The sequence below is a fragment of the Sinocyclocheilus anshuiensis genome, unplaced genomic scaffold (assembly GCF_001515605.1).
Source record: "Sinocyclocheilus anshuiensis isolate Anshui unplaced genomic scaffold, SAMN03320099.WGS_v1.1 scaffold2044, whole genome shotgun sequence".
Classification (NCBI taxonomy): Eukaryota; Metazoa; Chordata; class Actinopteri; order Cypriniformes; family Cyprinidae; genus Sinocyclocheilus; species Sinocyclocheilus anshuiensis.
The window spans coordinates 145,358-165,105 of NW_015557212.1; the positions used below are offsets into that span (position 1 = coordinate 145,358).

General features: G+C 35.6%; 1 protein-coding gene across 1 annotated transcript in view; it reads right to left on the bottom strand.

The window, feature by feature from the left end:
• ptprz1a (protein tyrosine phosphatase receptor type Z1a) overlaps window positions 1–19,748 on the bottom strand; it is a 53,628-nt gene that overhangs the window by 17,660 nt on the left and 16,220 nt on the right. The window contains exons 3-13 of the mRNA XM_016474386.1: window positions 17,234–17,302; window positions 14,145–14,324; window positions 13,867–14,018; window positions 13,453–13,548; window positions 11,886–11,952; window positions 11,568–11,725; window positions 8,772–8,922; window positions 5,928–6,112; window positions 5,646–5,772; window positions 3,775–3,815; window positions 3,287–3,672 (exon numbers count right to left, since the gene is read on the bottom strand). Of these exons, the coding sequence (XP_016329872.1) occupies window positions 3,287–3,672; window positions 3,775–3,815; window positions 5,646–5,772; window positions 5,928–6,112; window positions 8,772–8,922; window positions 11,568–11,725; window positions 11,886–11,952; window positions 13,453–13,548; window positions 13,867–14,018; window positions 14,145–14,324; window positions 17,234–17,302 (1,612 nt within the window). The remainder of the gene's footprint in view (window positions 1–3,286; window positions 3,673–3,774; window positions 3,816–5,645; window positions 5,773–5,927; window positions 6,113–8,771; window positions 8,923–11,567; window positions 11,726–11,885; window positions 11,953–13,452; window positions 13,549–13,866; window positions 14,019–14,144; window positions 14,325–17,233; window positions 17,303–19,748) is intronic.

Below are 19,748 nucleotides of genomic sequence, written 5' to 3' on the forward strand. Positions count from 1 at the left end.
TCAAGGGTTCTACAACACTTGCTTCAAGTGTTCTGTTTGTTTCAGGGGCAACACTTGCTTCAAGGGTTCTGCTTGTTTCAGGGGTAACACTTGCTCCAAGGGTTCTGCTTGTTTCAGGGGCAACACTTGCTTCAAGGGTTCTGCTTGTTTCAGGGGCAACACTTGCTTCAAGTGTTCTGCTTGTTTCAGGGGCAACACTTGCTTCAAGGGTTCTGCTTGTTTCAGGGGCAACACTTGCTTCAAGGGTTCTGCTTGTTTCAGGGGCAACACTTGCTTCAAGGGTTCTGCTTGTTTCAGGGGCAACACTTGCTTCAAGGGTTCTGCTTGTTTCAGGGGCAACACTTGCTTCAAGTGTTCTGCTTGTTTCAGGGGTAACACTTGCTTCAAGGGTTCTGCTTGTTTCGGGGGCAACACTTGCTTCAAGTGTTCTGCTTGTTTCAGGGGTAACACTTGCTTCAAGGGTTCTGCTTGTTTTAGGGGTAACGTTTGTTTCAGAGGTGACGCTTGTTTCAGGGATGATGTTTGTTTCAGGGGTGACGCTTGTTGGAGAATCTGTGAAGGTATTGCTTTGGCCATCAGACTCTGAGGATAGACCCGCTACAATGCTGGAGCCATCTGGTCTAGTGGTATGTACATCAACAACAAAACTGGTGGTTATGGTTGCGAGGACGGTAGTTTGGTCTGTGTATTTCACAGTAGGTTTATCTGTGTATACTGCTGGAAAATAAGGATCATGAGTCTTCTGGGAGTCTTCTACCGGGAGTCTTCTTTCATGAGTCCTTGGTGTTGTCTTGAAGACTGGATGGACCGGGCGCTGTGTTTTAGTAACTCTTGGGCCGATGGTAGTGGTTTGGAAGGGATATGGAAGCTGATTTGTGCCAGGTCTGATCAAAAAGGGATTGATGTGATAGTCTTCCTGAAATAGAAGAAAGATGGACAGAGAGAAAAGACGTGTTCAGTTCTATTGTAGAATAAAATCACTTAAGTTACTATACACTAAAGTAATGTTGACATTTACCTCTTCATCATACTCAAATGAGTCGGAGTCATTGTCTGTTTCTGAAAATTAACCAGACATAAATGAGTTAAAACATTGTATGAGTAAAAGTCAGCTACAGGTAAGTATGATCTGTATGCTCTTTAATAAATAAATAAATAAAATGTCTGACACTGAAACTAAACCATCTGGTATTTTATTGAACTATTGTATAATGTACAGATAACTGGTGAACATATCCAATAGTGACAATATTTTCAGTCAGTCTTTTCATTTAATAAAATAATTTTGAAAACTGTGTCACATAATGTACACAAACACACCTCAGAAACACTTGAAAACCAGTCAGTGCTTACAATTTCATCCTTGATGGACAAAGAAATGCTCATGTTTGGGAAACAAAACTAAAAACACAAACTGGTTTTCAATGTGTATTCAATGACAAACCAAATGCCTTAAAGGGACTTTTTTTGGCATTTGGTTTCCTCTGTTGCTGTTGAGAGTACTGAGGTTAAGAAGGAAGGAAAGGTCAACCAGGCCACCACCAAATAGGAAGTTTGTTTAGATCATTCTTCAATACAAAGAGAATACAAAGGAGCAATCTTTGGGTCAAAGGGTCAGTTTTTTATTACATACATTGTTCACACAACAGGAGAGTTTGGACACCTTCATGCATTAAAAAGCCTCCCAGCACACAGGGATAGAGAGAGCTTACAGTCTCTTACAGGCTCTTACCTGTCATGGGATCAAACTCAATGACAGAATATGGTGGAAAAGACCCCAGAGATTTCGTGATATGTGGACAAGATCGGTTTTTGAAGCATGGAGACATTAAAAGGTAGAAGATATATGATTTTATTAGATAGACTGGCCCCTTTTTACTGATGTAAACCCAATCCACTCTCAAACATATTTTCACATAATAATGAAAAAATGTCTTGTGACTTAGGAAATGTGTGACCATTGGAAAATGACAACACATATATCCATGCACACTGAAATATGATGACAGGGATTCTCAGAGAGACAGATAAGTTTATTATAAATCAGTAAGCAAAATACAGACCCAACATTCCAATGAAAGAACACAAAAAGCACAAATAGTCCATTGAAATCGTGAGTATTCGTGAGAGACAGAAAACAATTTTAGTATATAGAAGGAAATTCAAAATGCAGATAGTGATGACAAAGTATAAGATAGACAGACAGAGAATAAGAGGAAAATCATTTAAGACGACAAATATGTATAAGAACACTGAAAAAGATAAAAAAGTCTACCTAAAACCAGAAATTCCTTTTACAGTTCAAACTAATGAAAACATTTAAATAAATATAAATGAAAACATTTTTATAAGTTAAAATATTCTACTGAAATTGCCAGCAATTTATTAAGTTGTTTTCAAATGTGCAATCGTTTTGTGTCAGCCTGATTTAACAGCATACATTACAGTACTGAATTTTAGTCAAACGGCAAATGCAAATACGTGAGCATAGCTATGCAAACTCAAGTTTGTGTGTCGCTAAAATAAAAAATGTGTCAGAAAGTCTTTAATACCTGGAGAACATGGTCCATTAGCACAAACTGTATGTTCAATAGGACACATGCTCTTACAATATAGGTCAGGCATTCGAATCTATGTTTACATAAACACGTACTTGTGTAAAGTATGTTTCTGGCTAAAAGTTGTAAACCACTCAAGGATTGTGTCCATTTCTTCATAAATCTTAAATGATGCCACACCATTTTCTGGACAAGGTAACTGGTTTGCAAAGGATTTTTTTTTTTACATTTGGAGGTTTTTGTCTAACATTTGCACTAAAACTATGTGGGGCATGAGTGTTGTAAACTCATTCTCCACGGATGCGAGGGCGGCGGGTGCGATTGGTCTTACCAGGATCATCCAGGAGCATGTCCACGGTCAGCTGGCCACTCACTCTGCCATACAGACCGTTGGTGCACACGGCAACTACCTGCACCTTGTAACTAGTGTTGGCCACCAGGTCTTGAATGATCGCCCCCTGGTGGTGGAAAAAACTAAATTAATTACAATTGATTATCAGATGTTATTCAACTTCTAGAAGGTCAAATATAAGGTGACCTTGACGATGCAGGTTCTGCTTGTTTCAGGGGTAACACTTGCTTCAAGGGTTCTGCTTGTTTCAGGGACAACACTTGCTTCAAGTGTTCTGCTTGTTTCAGGGGTAACACTTGCTTCAAGGGTTCTGCTTGTTTTAGGGGTAACGTTTGTTTCAGAGGTGACGCTTGTTTCAGGGATGATGTTTGTTTCAGGGGTGACGCTTGTTGGAGAATCTGTGAAGGTATTGCTTTGGCCATCAGACTCTGAGGATAGACCCGCTACAATGCTGGAGCCATCTGGTCTAGTGGTATGTACATCAACAACAAAACTGGTGGTTATGGTTGCGAGGACGGTAGTTTGGTCTGTGTATTTCACAGTAGGTTTATCTGTGTATACTGCTGGAAAATAAGGATCATGAGTCTTCTGGGAGTCTTCTACCGGGAGTCTTCTTTCATGAGTCCTTGGTGTTGTCTTGAAGACTGGATGGACCGGGCGCTGTGTTTTAGTAACTCTTGGGCCGATGGTAGTGGTTTGGAAGGGATATGGAAGCTGATTTGTGCCAGGTCTGATCAAAAAGGGATTGATGTGATAGTCTTCCTGAAATAGAAGAAAGATGGACAGAGAGAAAAGACGTGTTCAGTTCTATTGTAGAATAAAATCACTTAAGTTACTATACACTAAAGTAATGTTGACATTTACCTCTTCATCATACTCAAATGAGTCGGAGTCATTGTCTGTTTCTGAAAATTAACCAGACATAAATGAGTTAAAACATTGTATGAGTAAAAGTCAGCTACAGGTAAGTATGATCTGTATGCTCTTTAATAAATAAATAAATAAAATGTCTGACACTGAAACTAAACCATCTGGTATTTTATTGAACTATTGTATAATGTACAGATAACTGGTGAACATATCCAATAGTGACAATATTTTCAGTCAGTCTTTTCATTTAATAAAATAATTTTGAAAACTGTGTCACATAATGTACACAAACACACCTCAGAAACACTTGAAAACCAGTCAGTGCTTACAATTTCATCCTTGATGGACAAAGAAATGCTCATGTTTGGGAAACAAAACTAAAAACACAAACTGGTTTTCAATGTGTATTCAATGACAAACCAAATGCCTTAAAGGGACTTTTTTTGGCATTTGGTTTCCTCTGTTGCTGTTGAGAGTACTGAGGTTAAGAAGGAAGGAAAGGTCAACCAGGCCACCACCAAATAGGAAGTTTGTTTAGATCATTCTTCAATACAAAGAGAATACAAAGGAGCAATCTTTGGGTCAAAGGGTCAGTTTTTTATTACATACATTGTTCACACAACAGGAGAGTTTGGACACCTTCATGCATTAAAAAGCCTCCCAGCACACAGGGATAGAGAGAGCTTACAGTCTCTTACAGGCTCTTACCTGTCATGGGATCAAACTCAATGACAGAATATGGTGGAAAAGACCCCAGAGATTTCGTGATATGTGGACAAGATCGGTTTTTGAAGCATGGAGACATTAAAAGGTAGAAGATATATGATTTTATTAGATAGACTGGCCCCTTTTTACTGATGTAAACCCAATCCACTCTCAAACATATTTTCACATAATAATGAAAAAATGTCTTGTGACTTAGGAAATGTGTGACCATTGGAAAATGACAACACATATATCCATGCACACTGAAATATGATGACAGGGATTCTCAGAGAGACAGATAAGTTTATTATAAATCAGTAAGCAAAATACAGACCCAACATTCCAATGAAAGAACACAAAAAGCACAAATAGTCCATTGAAATCGTGAGTATTCGTGAGAGACAGAAAACAATTTTAGTATATAGAAGGAAATTCAAAATGCAGATAGTGATGACAAAGTATAAGATAGACAGACAGAGAATAAGAGGAAAATCATTTAAGACGACAAATATGTATAAGAACACTGAAAAAGATAAAAAAGTCTACCTAAAACCAGAAATTCCTTTTACAGTTCAAACTAATGAAAACATTTAAATAAATATAAATGAAAACATTTTTATAAGTTAAAATATTCTACTGAAATTGCCAGCAATTTATTAAGTTGTTTTCAAATGTGCAATCGTTTTGTGTCAGCCTGATTTAACAGCATACATTACAGTACTGAATTTTAGTCAAACGGCAAATGCAAATACGTGAGCATAGCTATGCAAACTCAAGTTTGTGTGTCGCTAAAATAAAAAATGTGTCAGAAAGTCTTTAATACCTGGAGAACATGGTCCATTAGCACAAACTGTATGTTCAATAGGACACATGCTCTTACAATATAGGTCAGGCATTCGAATCTATGTTTACATAAACACGTACTTGTGTAAAGTATGTTTCTGGCTAAAAGTTGTAAACCACTCAAGGATTGTGTCCATTTCTTCATAAATCTTAAATGATGCCACACCATTTTCTGGACAAGGTAACTGGTTTGCAAAGGATTTTTTTTTTTACATTTGGAGGTTTTTGTCTAACATTTGCACTAAAACTATGTGGGGCATGAGTGTTGTAAACTCATTCTCCACGGATGCGAGGGCGGCGGGTGCGATTGGTCTTACCAGGATCATCCAGGAGCATGTCCACGGTCAGCTGGCCACTCACTCTGCCATACAGACCGTTGGTGCACACGGCAACTACCTGCACCTTGTAACTAGTGTTGGCCACCAGGTCTTGAATGATCGCCCCCTGGTGGTGGAAAAAACTAAATTAATTACAATTGATTATCAGATGTTATTCAACTTCTAGAAGGTCAAATATAAGGTGACCTTGACGATGCAGGCCTGATTTTCAAGATGTGTTCATTAATATCTGATGTTTATGACAAAAAGTTAATAAATTACCACATCCTGGTCTCCATCAGTCAAGTACTCTAAGGCCGATTCATCAATGCCCTGGGCCGGCCGGTAGGTGATGGAGTATCTCTCTATGCTCGAATCATAAACAGCCCGTGGCCTCTCCCAGATCACAAGCATACTGGTGTGATTATGAGGGTTGGCTTGCACATTCTCTGGCTCGGAACTACAAACTACAACAGCAAACACACCAAAACACATAGTATTAAAATTATTCTTTTAATTTAATTAATTTAATCTTTTCTTACATTATACAAAAATGAACAGAAAATTATGAAAAAGCATGATGCCAGATGAAAAGAGGTTTCTCTACTTCACTCACTACCATTCAAAACTTTGGGTTCTGTAAGATATTTTGTTTTTGTAAGTCTCTTATGCTCACCAAAGCTGTATTAATTTATTCAAAAATATAGTAAAACAGGAATATTGTGAAATAATTTTACAATTTAAAATATCTGTTTTCTATTTTAATATATTTGAAAATGTACTTTATTCCTGTGATGCACAGCTGAATTTCCAGCATCATTACTCCAGTCTTCAGTGTCACATGATCCTTCAGAAATCATTCTAATATGCTGGTTTGTAACATTTTAAATGTGTTTACTAGCTATTGGGTCAGATTATGGCAGATTATAGACTGGTTTATCACTGGTTTAGTTCACAGTCCACATAATTTTGTTCTCAATAGCAAAGCATACTGATGTGTAACGTTTCTGGTGTATCCCCACCCATCAGCTTCTAACACAAGAGGGCAGAAAGCACCCGCAGATGAAAAAATCTGCCTACTATCAGAATACTTAAAAGTGATTTCCAGTCAGGGTACTCAAAAGTATTTTTAATAGATTAGAGATTTTTTTGTTAACCCTGTAACAAACAATAACCATTTTTGATTTTGATTCATCTCAATTTTGCTCATTTTTACGAAAGAAAACTATGTATAATTATGTGTGTAATATGTGTCTAAATTTTATACATTTGTGTGGATTGTGGCAGAATATATGCAGAACTTTGTGACTTTCCAACACATATTAATTGTCTTTCTATGCCATTTTATTGGTATTAAAGATAATTATTACTATTATAATTATTACTATTTTTGGTTTACTGTCATGTTAGATGCTCTCTTCACTCCATGTCATTTTGTGTAGAGTTTGTTCCATCCCAAAAGTCCCTATGCTGACATAATTGCATTTGGGAGTGAACAGTTGCATTTACAGGTCATGTCTTGCATTCATCTCAAACAAACTTCTAAAGTCTAAGGTTATGATTGAACAGCTAATTATTAAAATTGCAAGTGACAAAGACCACTTTCAATTAACACAATGAGGATAATAAATTAAGAGGAAAGTAAAGGCTGATAAAGTTCACGCTAACATCAATTTTGGTCTGTTAGGTGTGAACAGTTTGAACTGAATTCAGCCTGTGCAAGTGAGGGGGCAAACAGAAAGAGACAGTTTCCTAGCAACTCAAAACTGTTTTGATACATGACCTAGAGACAGAGAGAGAGAGAGGCAGAGAGATTGATGTGACCGAATAGTGGTGAGTAAACCTTGTTAATACTGTGAGCACAGTGAAGGAGAGGTTAAGCAAATCTGGTTTGTCTGGCTGCTTTCGGCTTTATGTTCCCTTTTTGTGTTATTCTGAGATTGCAACAGTCACTCAGTATATGAAGGATGCCTATCAGAATTATATATATATATAGTAAAACACTTACAGGAAACTGCAAATCCAACAAAGAATATCAATAATCCAAACTGATGAGAGTAAATATTGGCCCTTAAATCTTTTTAAGGACATTGCCACCCTCACATTTAATTTTTCCCAAGGTTTAAATGAAGTCATAAGTAACCAGTCAGTCTTTACAAAGTAATAATGCAGCATTAAGGTTGTAAATGACATTCCCCAGGCGCTGATTTAAGCTTAGACACAGGTTGGAGCGTATCTGTGTTTGAAAGGACACAAGTGGGACATTTTCCATTGCCGATGGCCTCTGTAAAAACAACTCCCACGTGCCAAACGTGCCAGTTCACCCTGTAGCGGAGGAATCTGAAATGGGGGCATCGATGTTCCACCAACGATCTGCTAAAGCGGAAAGTCTGAGAGCAAACCAGTTCGGATCTGTAAGTGGTTCTTTAAAATGAACAGGTTGGACTGAGCAATCGATTTGTGAAACATGAACACTACACAACTCATTTTCTGTAATTACATTACAGTCCTGTGCACCTATATTTTTGAAGAGGCATGTATTATTGTCAAATATATATATATATATATATATATATATATATAGCCAAAAATTTAAAATATACATTTGGTTTAATTTAGACAGTGTTCATTTTTAACTTGCAGCTTAAATAGTAATGATTAAATTATTATAATAATCTAGAAATTAAGGCACCATTTGCCTCCAAAACCTTGTGGGTGACAGTTTTATATATTTATCATAAAAAAATCAACAATTAAATAAGTACAGCCTTTTGTTGGATTTTTAAAATCTTACGTCAGTTTATTTGTAATGCTTCATATATAACAGCTGTGAAATGAGTGGGAATCATCCATAAAGGGTCATGAAAGCATTGCATATGGCTAAAAATGGGCCAAATGTCTGTCTATATTTATAAATAGGAAGTAGGAAAATGTCTGGAGGGCTTCATCGTATAAAAATAGAAACCTTATTTAATTGAGAAGCAGTTGTTTGAGATTAGAATCATGTTGGAGGCTAATTGGATCCATGACCCTAAAACTGCCTGAATGCTTTAAGACCTTAAGAGTGAATGATTCCAGACACATACTTCCCTAGTTTGTTTATGCGTGTGTTTGTGAAGTACGCACTAGGAGTGTGGACCTCCTCGACGCCAGTGTAGGATGAGAAGACTTGTCCCATAAATTGCTCCTGCTGCTCTCTGTAGTTATTCTGCAGGTAGTCCATAAGCATGACATATCCAGCCTGCTGCATGGTCATCACCTCACAGAACATCTCCAGCTGTGGACACATACAGTTACACAGATTAGACAACAAGTCTGGAAACAAAACTGTTTCTGTCATCTGAAGGGGTCTAAAAGCAGCTAGTATTGTCATATAAAATAAATTCCCCTCATACTACCTCCATTAGTCTGTCCACCATGTTGATATTCAGAGCAAGAGTATCCTGCATCTGATATTGCTTCTATACAACAGTTTAACAAACAAGAAGTTCCATTTATTTCTATGTAAACTTGCATTAGACAGATGTGTTTAACTATTGCACAAATGTCTTGCGCACGCTGTTCTTAAAAAGTTAAGCAACACACATTTGCATTTCTAAATAAACCAGTGTTTTGAACTAATTGGTTGAGTGAATGATTCAATGACTCGCACGTGAAGTAAGATTTGTCCGTTGCTGAATGAATCAACGTTATTGAACTAATTGGTTGAGTGAATATTTTAGTGACTCACTCATAAATACTCCAATTTGCATACTATCCACCCTAAATAATATTCAAAATTACAAACTTGAATACCATTATGTTGGATAGTATGCAAATTGGGATGCATGTGTTTTTGAACGTATCGGTTGAGAGAATTCAATTACTCTTTCATAAGTACAGACTTGTCTGTTCCTGAATGAATCTGTGAAAGAATCTGTGAATTGGTTGAGTGAATGATTCACTTACTCACTTATGAAAACAAACTTGTTCATTCCTGAATGAATCAGTGCTACTGAACGAATTGGTTGAGTTGATGATTCAGTTTATATATTATCCACTCTAAATAGCATTCAAGATTACTAATCTCAAATACCATTTAGGGTGGATGGTATGCAAATTGGGCCCCAGATAGTTTTGAACAAATCGGTTTAGTGAATGATTCAATGACTCACTCATGAAGACAGACTTGTCCATGTGTGAGTGTATCTGTGTTTTTGAACAAATCGCTTGAGAAAATGATTCACTTACTCACTCATTATGAAAGACTTGTTCGTTCCTGAACGAATCAATGTTTCTGAATGAATTGGTTAAGTAAATGATTCAGTGACTCACTCATAAAGACAGTTACTTTGCGCCAGCTACTGGCATATCGATGTAACCTGCATAAAGATTCACTTGAGAATACCTACTACGTATACACAGACGGACAGTAATGTAAATATAAATATTTCATTATATAAATTTTATAAGTTGGCAAAGATGATGTAGCTTACAGGTGATGATAAACTGCTATGATCCTGTTTACAACCTCATTATGAGGCATAAACGTACCTTCCTAAAACATAACTATTGAATCTCTATACATCACAAAAACAAACACAGTGTAGCCCAGCGGCGAGACGTCCACTATTGTGTTCAGACATCAAAGCTGCTCTTTAATGTGTGTGAGTCAATGTCATTCTCATTGTGACGTCGACAGGTGTGGGTTTGTTACCTTGCGGTAAAACTCCTGCTTTCACCATGTGTTTCAACTGTAGCTTGTATCGACTTGCAAGTCACTCAAGGGCAATAGCCCCAGACTGAATGACACACAACACAAAGGCCGTATTTAAGCATTTAAAGTCTTTTGTGACATGTAACTCTACGCTCGCTCCCTCTAATTCCATTTAATGACAGCTTGCTTTTGAATGTGTGCCATCCAACATTACAATGATCAAAAATGTTGTTGTCTTCCTCTTTTCGAGGGAGTTGGCTTCCTTTTTGTGTGAACTTTAGTATTTAGTGCCAAAAGCACAGCAAATATTATAATTATTGGACATGCCTTAACAGATTTCTAAGAACTCAAATGTCAGATCCAATGTAAAAACATACGCAGGAAACTAAACGGACCATATCGTCAAACTAAGATAACACTCTGAATTCTAATTGATATTTGTACCATCATGTTTGGGCTTGTGTGCCATTTCTAGCTAATTGTTTTTAGTTCCTGAGAGTGTGTGTGTCACAGAGTTAGTGTTGCGCAACAGACGCCAAATGACAAATAGACACCACAGTCACAATATCAGTCCAAGTGAAGATGGCCTCAGGATTTTTAGGTAGGAAAATTCCCTTTTTGGCAGTGAAATTCTTTTAGGTTTTGAATTATTCATTGAATTTGTCCCAGACAAAACACGGTAATTTTCATTATTTATGGGTGAAATGTGTTTGTGGATATAAACAATTGTTATCAGAAGTGTTTTGTCTCATTTTGACCTCATCTTTCAATCTGTCAGCACATTGAGCTCAATAACATAGTCTGTCTCCACTGTTTGTCGTCTGCTGTGTCAAAGCCTTAATTAGGAGTTCACCCAAAAATGTTGTTCCAAAATCTGTATGACTTTCTTTCTTCAGTGGAACACCCAATGGAAATTTTAAAGAATGTGCTGGCCACTCTTTTCCAAGCAGTTGTAATACAACTGAAAAATCAAAATACAAGTATCATAAAAGTAGTCAATTCAAAGAAAGTTTGGACATATGTCAAGATGCCTTCAGAAGATCTGGAATATGGTGTATGGACCACTTTAATGATGCTTTTGTGCCCTTTTTGAAGCTCGAAAGCCTTAGATGATGACAGATTGTTAATTTTTGGGTGAACGGTTCCTTTAAATCTGTATATAACCCATGCAATTCCAGAAATATTTGCTAGCAGGTCACTGCTCTAAAACGGTCCATTATACTGACCTGAACATCTGAGATGGTCACCGTGTTTTTGAAGACGATCCACTCCACGGTCTCAGAGCAGGGTGGGGTTGTCAGAGAGCCGTTATAGATGAAGTACTTCTCTGTGGAGTTGGGCAGGAGACCCTGCAGGGTGAACGGAGAGACAGGTCCACTCTTTCCTGACAAGAGAAAACAGGAATAGTTTAAATGAAAATTAAAATTGTGTCGTTATTTACACAGCTCATGGGGTCTGTGGAATCAGGATTTTCCTGTGATATTTTGCAAAAGTCTAGAATATGACACTTGTAAATATACTGTATATATGAATACTGCACATACCATAACGGCTGACACTGTTGACTGCATCAATGATGGCCATGTAGTTTTCATTATCCTCAGCGCTTATCTGTGAAGAGAACCATACATTTTTTTTTTTACAAATTTAGCAGTTACATGATACATGATAGGGTAGAGTGGGGGAAAACAACTCCCCTTAAGGACTGTGTACAAAAGTTAAATGTGTTCAGAAAAGTTATTATAGTTTTAGTGACAATGACATAAAATAAACAAATGTATGAAAAAAGAGTTTTCGTGTTATTAGATTTTTAACAAAAATGTAATTTGTACCAAGGGGGCGTTTAAAATGCCCCCCAGTCTGACAAAGAAATTTGCTTTAAACATTTACAGCAAAATTAGAGTATAGACAGTTTTTGCTTAAAATTAAAAAGAATATAATCAATAATTATAAACTACAAAATTATAATAGCCTATTTGAAACATTTTGTTAGCTGATGCTAACTGGCTAGCTAACTAGCTACCTGACGCTAACTTGAGGTAATTTTTAAAAATAAAATCCAATTTTTTTTTATTCAACCAACTAGTTAAAATACATTTGATGGAAAAACAAAGAATTTGATGTTCAGAACAGAATAACTACAGTAATTGCCCAATTGTTCTCATATCATATATAACTGTGATTTTCTACAAAACAACAAGCTTTAAAACACTTTTTTTTCTTATTGCTGAAAATTAGATAATTTACTGTGAAATCCGTTTTCTCTCCGGTACATCACCAGTGTAAGCTTCATAGTGAATACGTCTACATCACTCTTGTCAACGTAGTCCATAGTTACAATAAAAATTTATCTTGACTTTATCTTGTGGTTATTTTGGGAAAAACAGTAGGGGGGCGTTTTCCCCCACTCTACCCTACATTAATGGCCAAAAGATTGTGGACACCTGAACACTGCACATGTGCTTGTTGAGCATTATTTCAGTGTTTTTTTTTGCTCTTTAGACTAAACGGATTTGAGTTTTCATTAAAAAAAATCACATTTTGCTGCCTCTTTTCTTAACCACATATATCTGCTTTCAAAATAAGACATGTTCATACAAGCTACACTCTCAAAACATGCAGCAGTAAACTGACAAAACAACACAATATACACGAGCACACAACTTCATGAAGTATACCAGAATATCCTCAGGGAAAAACCTACATATTTAAAAGATTTAGCAACACATTATGATCAAGTCCTGTCAGTCTTTACCATCAAAACATCCGTGTGAAGACGAGGATTTCTGAAAATGCTCTGTACCTCAGGCTAAATGCTGGGCGGGGGTGTGGTGAGGCTTCGAAGAGCGCCTAAGCCTGTCTATGATTATTAATTTGATGTATGTTGGGGAGAATCAGCAACACAATATACAAATGTTGAAAATCTCTTCCTTAGGAATTTTGTTTTGTTTCCCAGAACAAATATCTAAGTCGTGATTAAAATGAGGAATTAAGTTTGTTTTCTTAGCTAACTAGACATGTTTTGTTTACAGGGTAAGAATAATAAACTTAATTCAAAACAATAAAGAAATTACTGAAATATAAGTATATATACAAAGCTTCCATACTTACCTTAAACAGCACGGCCAACGCTGTGATCTTTCCTCCTGCGCTGAGGGCCTCATCGAGGCCACTGAAAACATCTGCTTCGTAACAGTATATCTGCATCTGCACCAGAAACAAAAAATAGCTAATCATCATCTGTATACATTCACTCTTCCAGTGAAAAGTAAGAGATAATGTGCATTCAGAAAATGGTAAAATGGCTGACTGTACATTATCCTTCTTATTATGCAGTGACTTAATAAATAATCAAAATCAAAATAATAAATAAATAAAATGAAATAAATATAATAAATAAAATACATAAAATTAAATAAATAATTATATAAATAAATAGACATATAGTAAATACACTTGAAAGAAAAATAGACAAAATATACTGTATATAAATTAGAATTGACATTATTTTATTATGTGAAATACCTCCAGGTGGAATTTTTCATCATTGAGGCCGTGCTCCGACCCGTCAGAGGAGGCATTGCACAGGCCCCAGTGGAAAGTGATACGTCCCACCTTAAACTTGGACCTGAGACCCCCTCCACTCACAAAAAAATCTCCTCCCACATCAATGGCCACTGGAGACAAATAACACATTACAGAAATAAATGGTCAATGTCTATTCACATCAAGTCAGATTTGGATTTTTTCACCTCTGAAACAATGCACAAAAGGGTTGATATTAAAAATATAGTTGTTCTCACCTGTTTTCCCGTCATTCTTTACTGTAGTGGAGTCTGATGTCTTTTCCGCCCATCCCTCTAATCTCAGCTTCTGGAATTTAATTTTGACCTGCGCCAGACTCTCCTCAATGTTTATTGGTGATTGTTTGGCATTGTTGCATGACGGGTATTTCTTTGCCCAGTTATTTTGGTTTAGCGTTCCTGTGGGAAATGGAGTTTAATTGGATAAATAAACCTCTTAAAATCATTCATAAATGTCAGAGGATGCTCCCATGCTTCAGTGCAAACACACAGACACACAGGTGCATCATTAGATATGTAGTGGTTTGCTGGTGGGTTAATCCGAGTCCTCTCTCTGGAGGTCCCTACAGCACAAAAACAAAGCCCATGAACCAGGTCACCAGCAGTTCTAGGTCACTGCCATTAGCATATCAATAGCTGCATTACACCCCCAGCTGAGTCATAAACACTGGTGTATATCTGGTATACAGTAGAATACAGTACAAATACATCAGAACATAGACAATACATGAATGAAGAAATAAAAGCTGCTTTTAGGCACAAAACAAAGTTTCAAAAACCCTGTTACGTAAAATATTTGGTAAAATCACCCTAATGCACAGTCTTAAGTGGCTTATTGGTTGTTTTAAACATTTTAAACCATCATATTATTATTAGGTAACACTTCATTTTATGGACCAATTTTCACTTTTAACTAACAAGCATATTACTAGCATATTGGCTGTTTATTAAAGCGCATATTGATGCCTTATTGCACTGATGGCCATATTTTAAAAGGATAGTTTACCAAAAAAAACTGCTTTTTAGTTTCAGATGGTTCAGAGAACATTAAAAATAACATTCCCATAATGTTTGCAAAGTGATCAAATGTTCCCTTAAAGGGATAGTTCACCCAAAAATGAAAATTCTGTCATTAATTACTCACCCTCATGTCGTTCCAAACCTTCGTTCTTCTTTTGGAACACAAATTAAGATATTTTTGATGGAATCTGATAGCTCTCTGACCCGCAATAGACAGCAATGATATTACCACGATATACCAACGCACGGAAACGTAGCAAGGACATCGGTAAACCGTAATTTTACGACGCTTAGAAAATACTTTTTGCGCGCAGAGAAAACAATAATAACATAATTTATTCAGCAGTTATATCTTAATTTGTGTTCTGAAGATGAGCAAAGGTCTTACGGGTTTGCAACAACATGAGGGTGAGTAATTAGTGACAGAATTTTCATTTTTGGGTGAACTATCCCTTTAAGGGAACATTTGATCACTTTGCAAACATTATGGGAATGTTATTTTTAATGTTCTCTGAACCATCTGAAACTAAAAAGCAGTAACATTTTAAAAATTCAGTAGGGCATCCAACTAAATATTTAAGAAAAACATTCCATTAATGAGTTTTTGTGCTAATGTTGTGGGAAAGTTATTAAAAAAACCAACATTCTATTACTGTTACTGGAAGAATGTTTGTTCATAACTTTGAGAGGACCTTACCAGAACGTTAGCCAAACTTCTGAGAACGTTCTATATTAGCAAGGGTCTTTTGATGTTCTGTAAAGATATACTCTAATGCAAAACTCCTTCCTCAATGCATGAAAACTAAAATGCTACATGCTAATTGTTTATAAATGGTCATTGTATTGACATTACAACCTTCAACACACTAAAATACAAGCCTCCAGATTTAAAGAGACTTGCCCTGGGCGTTTTTACTTATTTCAAAGGCAATCACAATGGGTCATTTGCATAAAGTCTTAAAGGTGTGGCATCAAGAACAGCCTAAACAGCATCAGAGAAAATCCTGGAAATTATGTAAAACTAAATTACTACAACCAAAAGTGTACAATATGTCTCCTAAAGCATCTAAAAACTCATAATTTGTCTTTTTAAACTTAGATTACACTGTCAAACACTATATTATAAAGACACTTAACCCTTAAATTCATGAATGTTTCGCCAATCATTATTACATATTCGGGTCTTTAGCGACCCGGACCTATATATCCAGAACGGATGGATCTTTAACTACTGCAATAGCAAAAAACTATCTTGATATTTTAAGAACAATTACAGAAGAATAAAATAAAGCATATTTCGTTACCTTTTGAAACTTAAAAGGGTTCAGTTTGAGCAGATGATTTTACCATCGCTGTCATCGTCAGAGCGCACTTCCACAATACATTCAGCATCTGCCTCATATTCACGATTTCAACCATATTCTCAAAACTATCGTTTTCAATGACTTCATATTCAATATTTTGATCACTGGCAGCTTATTCATCACATCCAGCATCAAATGGCAGTGACATTTATATTTCATTGCGTATAGTAATTGCTCTGCAGTAAAGCCATTCAAACCACTTCAATTTTTGCTGATGATATTCATTTGTTTTATGCCTGCGGTTATTATGTAGAGTGAAACATCACGTCATCATTGTGTATCAAACAGTGCCACCTTGAGGAAAAAATATGCATTGCACATATTGAGTCATCAGATATGTAAATATAGTTGCGCAGGAAAAAATACTTACACATTTACATACCTCGGGTCTCTGCCGACCCTATACACTTTTTTACAAAAAATTAATCAGAAAACAATTTATTATTAATAATAAATGAATGTTTATTATTATTATTAATAAACATTAATAATCAAATCAAATCAAATCAGGTTTTCCATGGAAATACTGGGATTAAACATAGCATGAAGTCAGTTTCAGCAGAGATGAACAACACAAAGGATCCACAACTTGGAGTCATAGTTCATGAAAGCCCAAACACACCCTGTAAACTTTGATATGCATTGGCTGGGCGAGATCAGACAGGACCTGTAATTTAGGCCATATTAACCCGGAAAGCCCAGTTAGATACGGATGAGTTTAATCTGTGGCGTTAAGCCCTGCATGCTTAGACAAAGATGATCCCTAAACCTGCACTGGCATGGGGGAAGATACCACCATTCACCAGATTCAGAGTGCATCTATAGAAATTCTGGCAGGCCTTTTATACAGACTGAAGTCTAATCGCTATGATCACTATGCAGAGATAATGAACAACGTAAATACAGTTAGAATTCAACACTCACCCGCGTACGACCAGTCTATGTTCTCTGAGAGTTTCTTCTGTGATCTGAATCCATATGCTTCTGATACATCTGCTGAAAAAATATCAGTTTATTCCATCAGAATGAATAAATATGCTTGCTTCATAAAAATATTTAACTGAATAAAAACAGTCAAGAGAAGTATTTTGCATTTATACTTTTTTTTCATTACAAATTATATTTTCAGGAAAACAATTTGAATGGAGGGTTAAAAAAATAAACTTCAAAAAGTTAGTATAACACTTTTCGTAATACACATTGTTTCTGTATATAATATGTTCTATAGATGCATTTAGCAGAATAGAACTGGGTGAGAATATAATTTACATCTTGCAAAGATATGAAAATAAAATCAAGAAGCTTAGTATATGTTATGCTCCCTTTGCTTTTATTTTAAATAATTAAATTAATAATTAAATAATTATTATAAATAATGCATATATTAATTATAAGAATTTAAATATTTATTATAAATAATACGTATATTAAAATAAATATTAATATAATACTTAAAAAAAAAAAAAATGTTATAATTTGATTAGTGACCTAGTGCTGAATCTGAAATATTTCTTATTCATCTTACATAATAAAATTCATAAATCTCATTATTAGTATTATTATTATACTATATTTTGAATTTCAGGAATGCCACTGTATATTCATAGCAATAGGAATATACAGTATTTATCGATTTTAAGCCAAGTTAAAACTGACAGATAGAGGAGGTCTTATAAGTTCTCAAGTCCTCAAACCTTCTGCAACTTTGGATTTAAAACATGGCATTTTTATTCAAAATTTGGCTTGCAAATATTGGTTAAAAGTTCAAATCAGCTATAAAACAGGACAGCTTCTTCAAAAAGAGAGATCAATCTTTAAAATTCCTCTCGCAGCAGCTAAATCATGTCTTGACCTGCTGTGACCTGCTGTCAAAACATTCGCTCTACCACAGAGAGCGAAGTCCTGAATGACGTGTTTGGAATTATTCCAGTACTAATGGTCTGAAACACTGCAGTTAGGTTGTAATCTGCCACAGAATCCTGTTGGGGAAGTGACAGTGCCAAAATCAAATGGCATAATTATTTGATAAAAGCAATTATGCATCAGATTGTAAGAACAATATGGAAATCATAGAGAATGTGAGTTCAGGAGGCGTTGAGCAGAAAGGCAACCTCTATTATTCTCTTTGTTCAGTCTTTTGCCTGGTGGTTTCATTCACTTGACTTAAAAAGGGTCTCTTTTATTGTCAGAAGGTCGTCACCCAGGACTTTAAGGTCATGCGGTAAAAGTTCATCCACAAAGTTCTTCCTCATAATCACTCCACTCTTTCAAAATGTGGGTCTCCTGCTGATCAGAAAGCTTTGGCCATTTTTTGCCTTTTTCATTTTTAAACATAAAGTCCTCCAATTACATGCTATATAGGAGACAATACATTAAATCAATCCTTGTCAAAATACTACTGGATTCATTTAGTCCCACAATTTACTATTTTTTTCTACTGAATCCTATTTGACTATCAAAAGAACTTATTTGCCATTAAATGTAATGGAGTTTCCTTCTACCTCAGTTTGTTTCTGAGAAAATCTTCTTTTTTTTTTTTTTGCATTTCAAAGACAAATGCATTTTCACTATTTACTCTTTTTATTCCAAATACATATGACATTCTTTTTATGTAAAACAACAAAAAAAAAGAGTTATTATTTTTCTTTTTGTATTCCATTGAAATCATATGGGTTTGGAACAACATGAATTTTACTTTTTGGATTAATTATGTATTCTCTTAATACTCCAAAACTGACTTCTAGTAAACAAACAGAGAAGCAGATGCAGTGGGAGAGGCATATAAACTCTAAAAGCCTTCTGCCAATGCTCTAATTAGCAAATAATTAGCCTGCATGCCTAGTGCATGTGGGTCGGACCTCTGATCCATAACTGTCCATAACTCAATCTGTGCCATTTCAGGCTCATCACTGCAGATTGACAAACAAAAATAGAACAAATCGGACAGACAGGACATCCTAAGCAGTCAACTATAACAGAGATGGAGACATTGCCTTTTTAATGACAGTTTTGGTTTACTTTAGAATATACAGTATATCCAGTTGACCAGCCTTCTGAGTGATTTGAGCTAAACAAGCAATATTTATGATACCAGGGACATTGCTGGTAAAGTACGGTAACAAACATGTCCTTCGAGTATTTAGTCCATATATACTCCATATTAAAATATGTAAAACCACCATACTACATATTAATTTGTAGATTTTATATTATTATATTTTTAGTGATTTGAATTTGTCAAGTGCCTAAAAAACTTTGTTTCCTTGATCTGGTATGCCACTTCTACTATATTTACAGGTATTTATTTGCCATAATTGATTGATTTTAGACTAATCAGTGCTTTGCATTTTGAAATTATATTAAAAACAACTTAGAAAATAATTTTTATTGGAATTCTATTGGATTTTAAATTATTTTTAATTGCAAATAATAGTAAAAT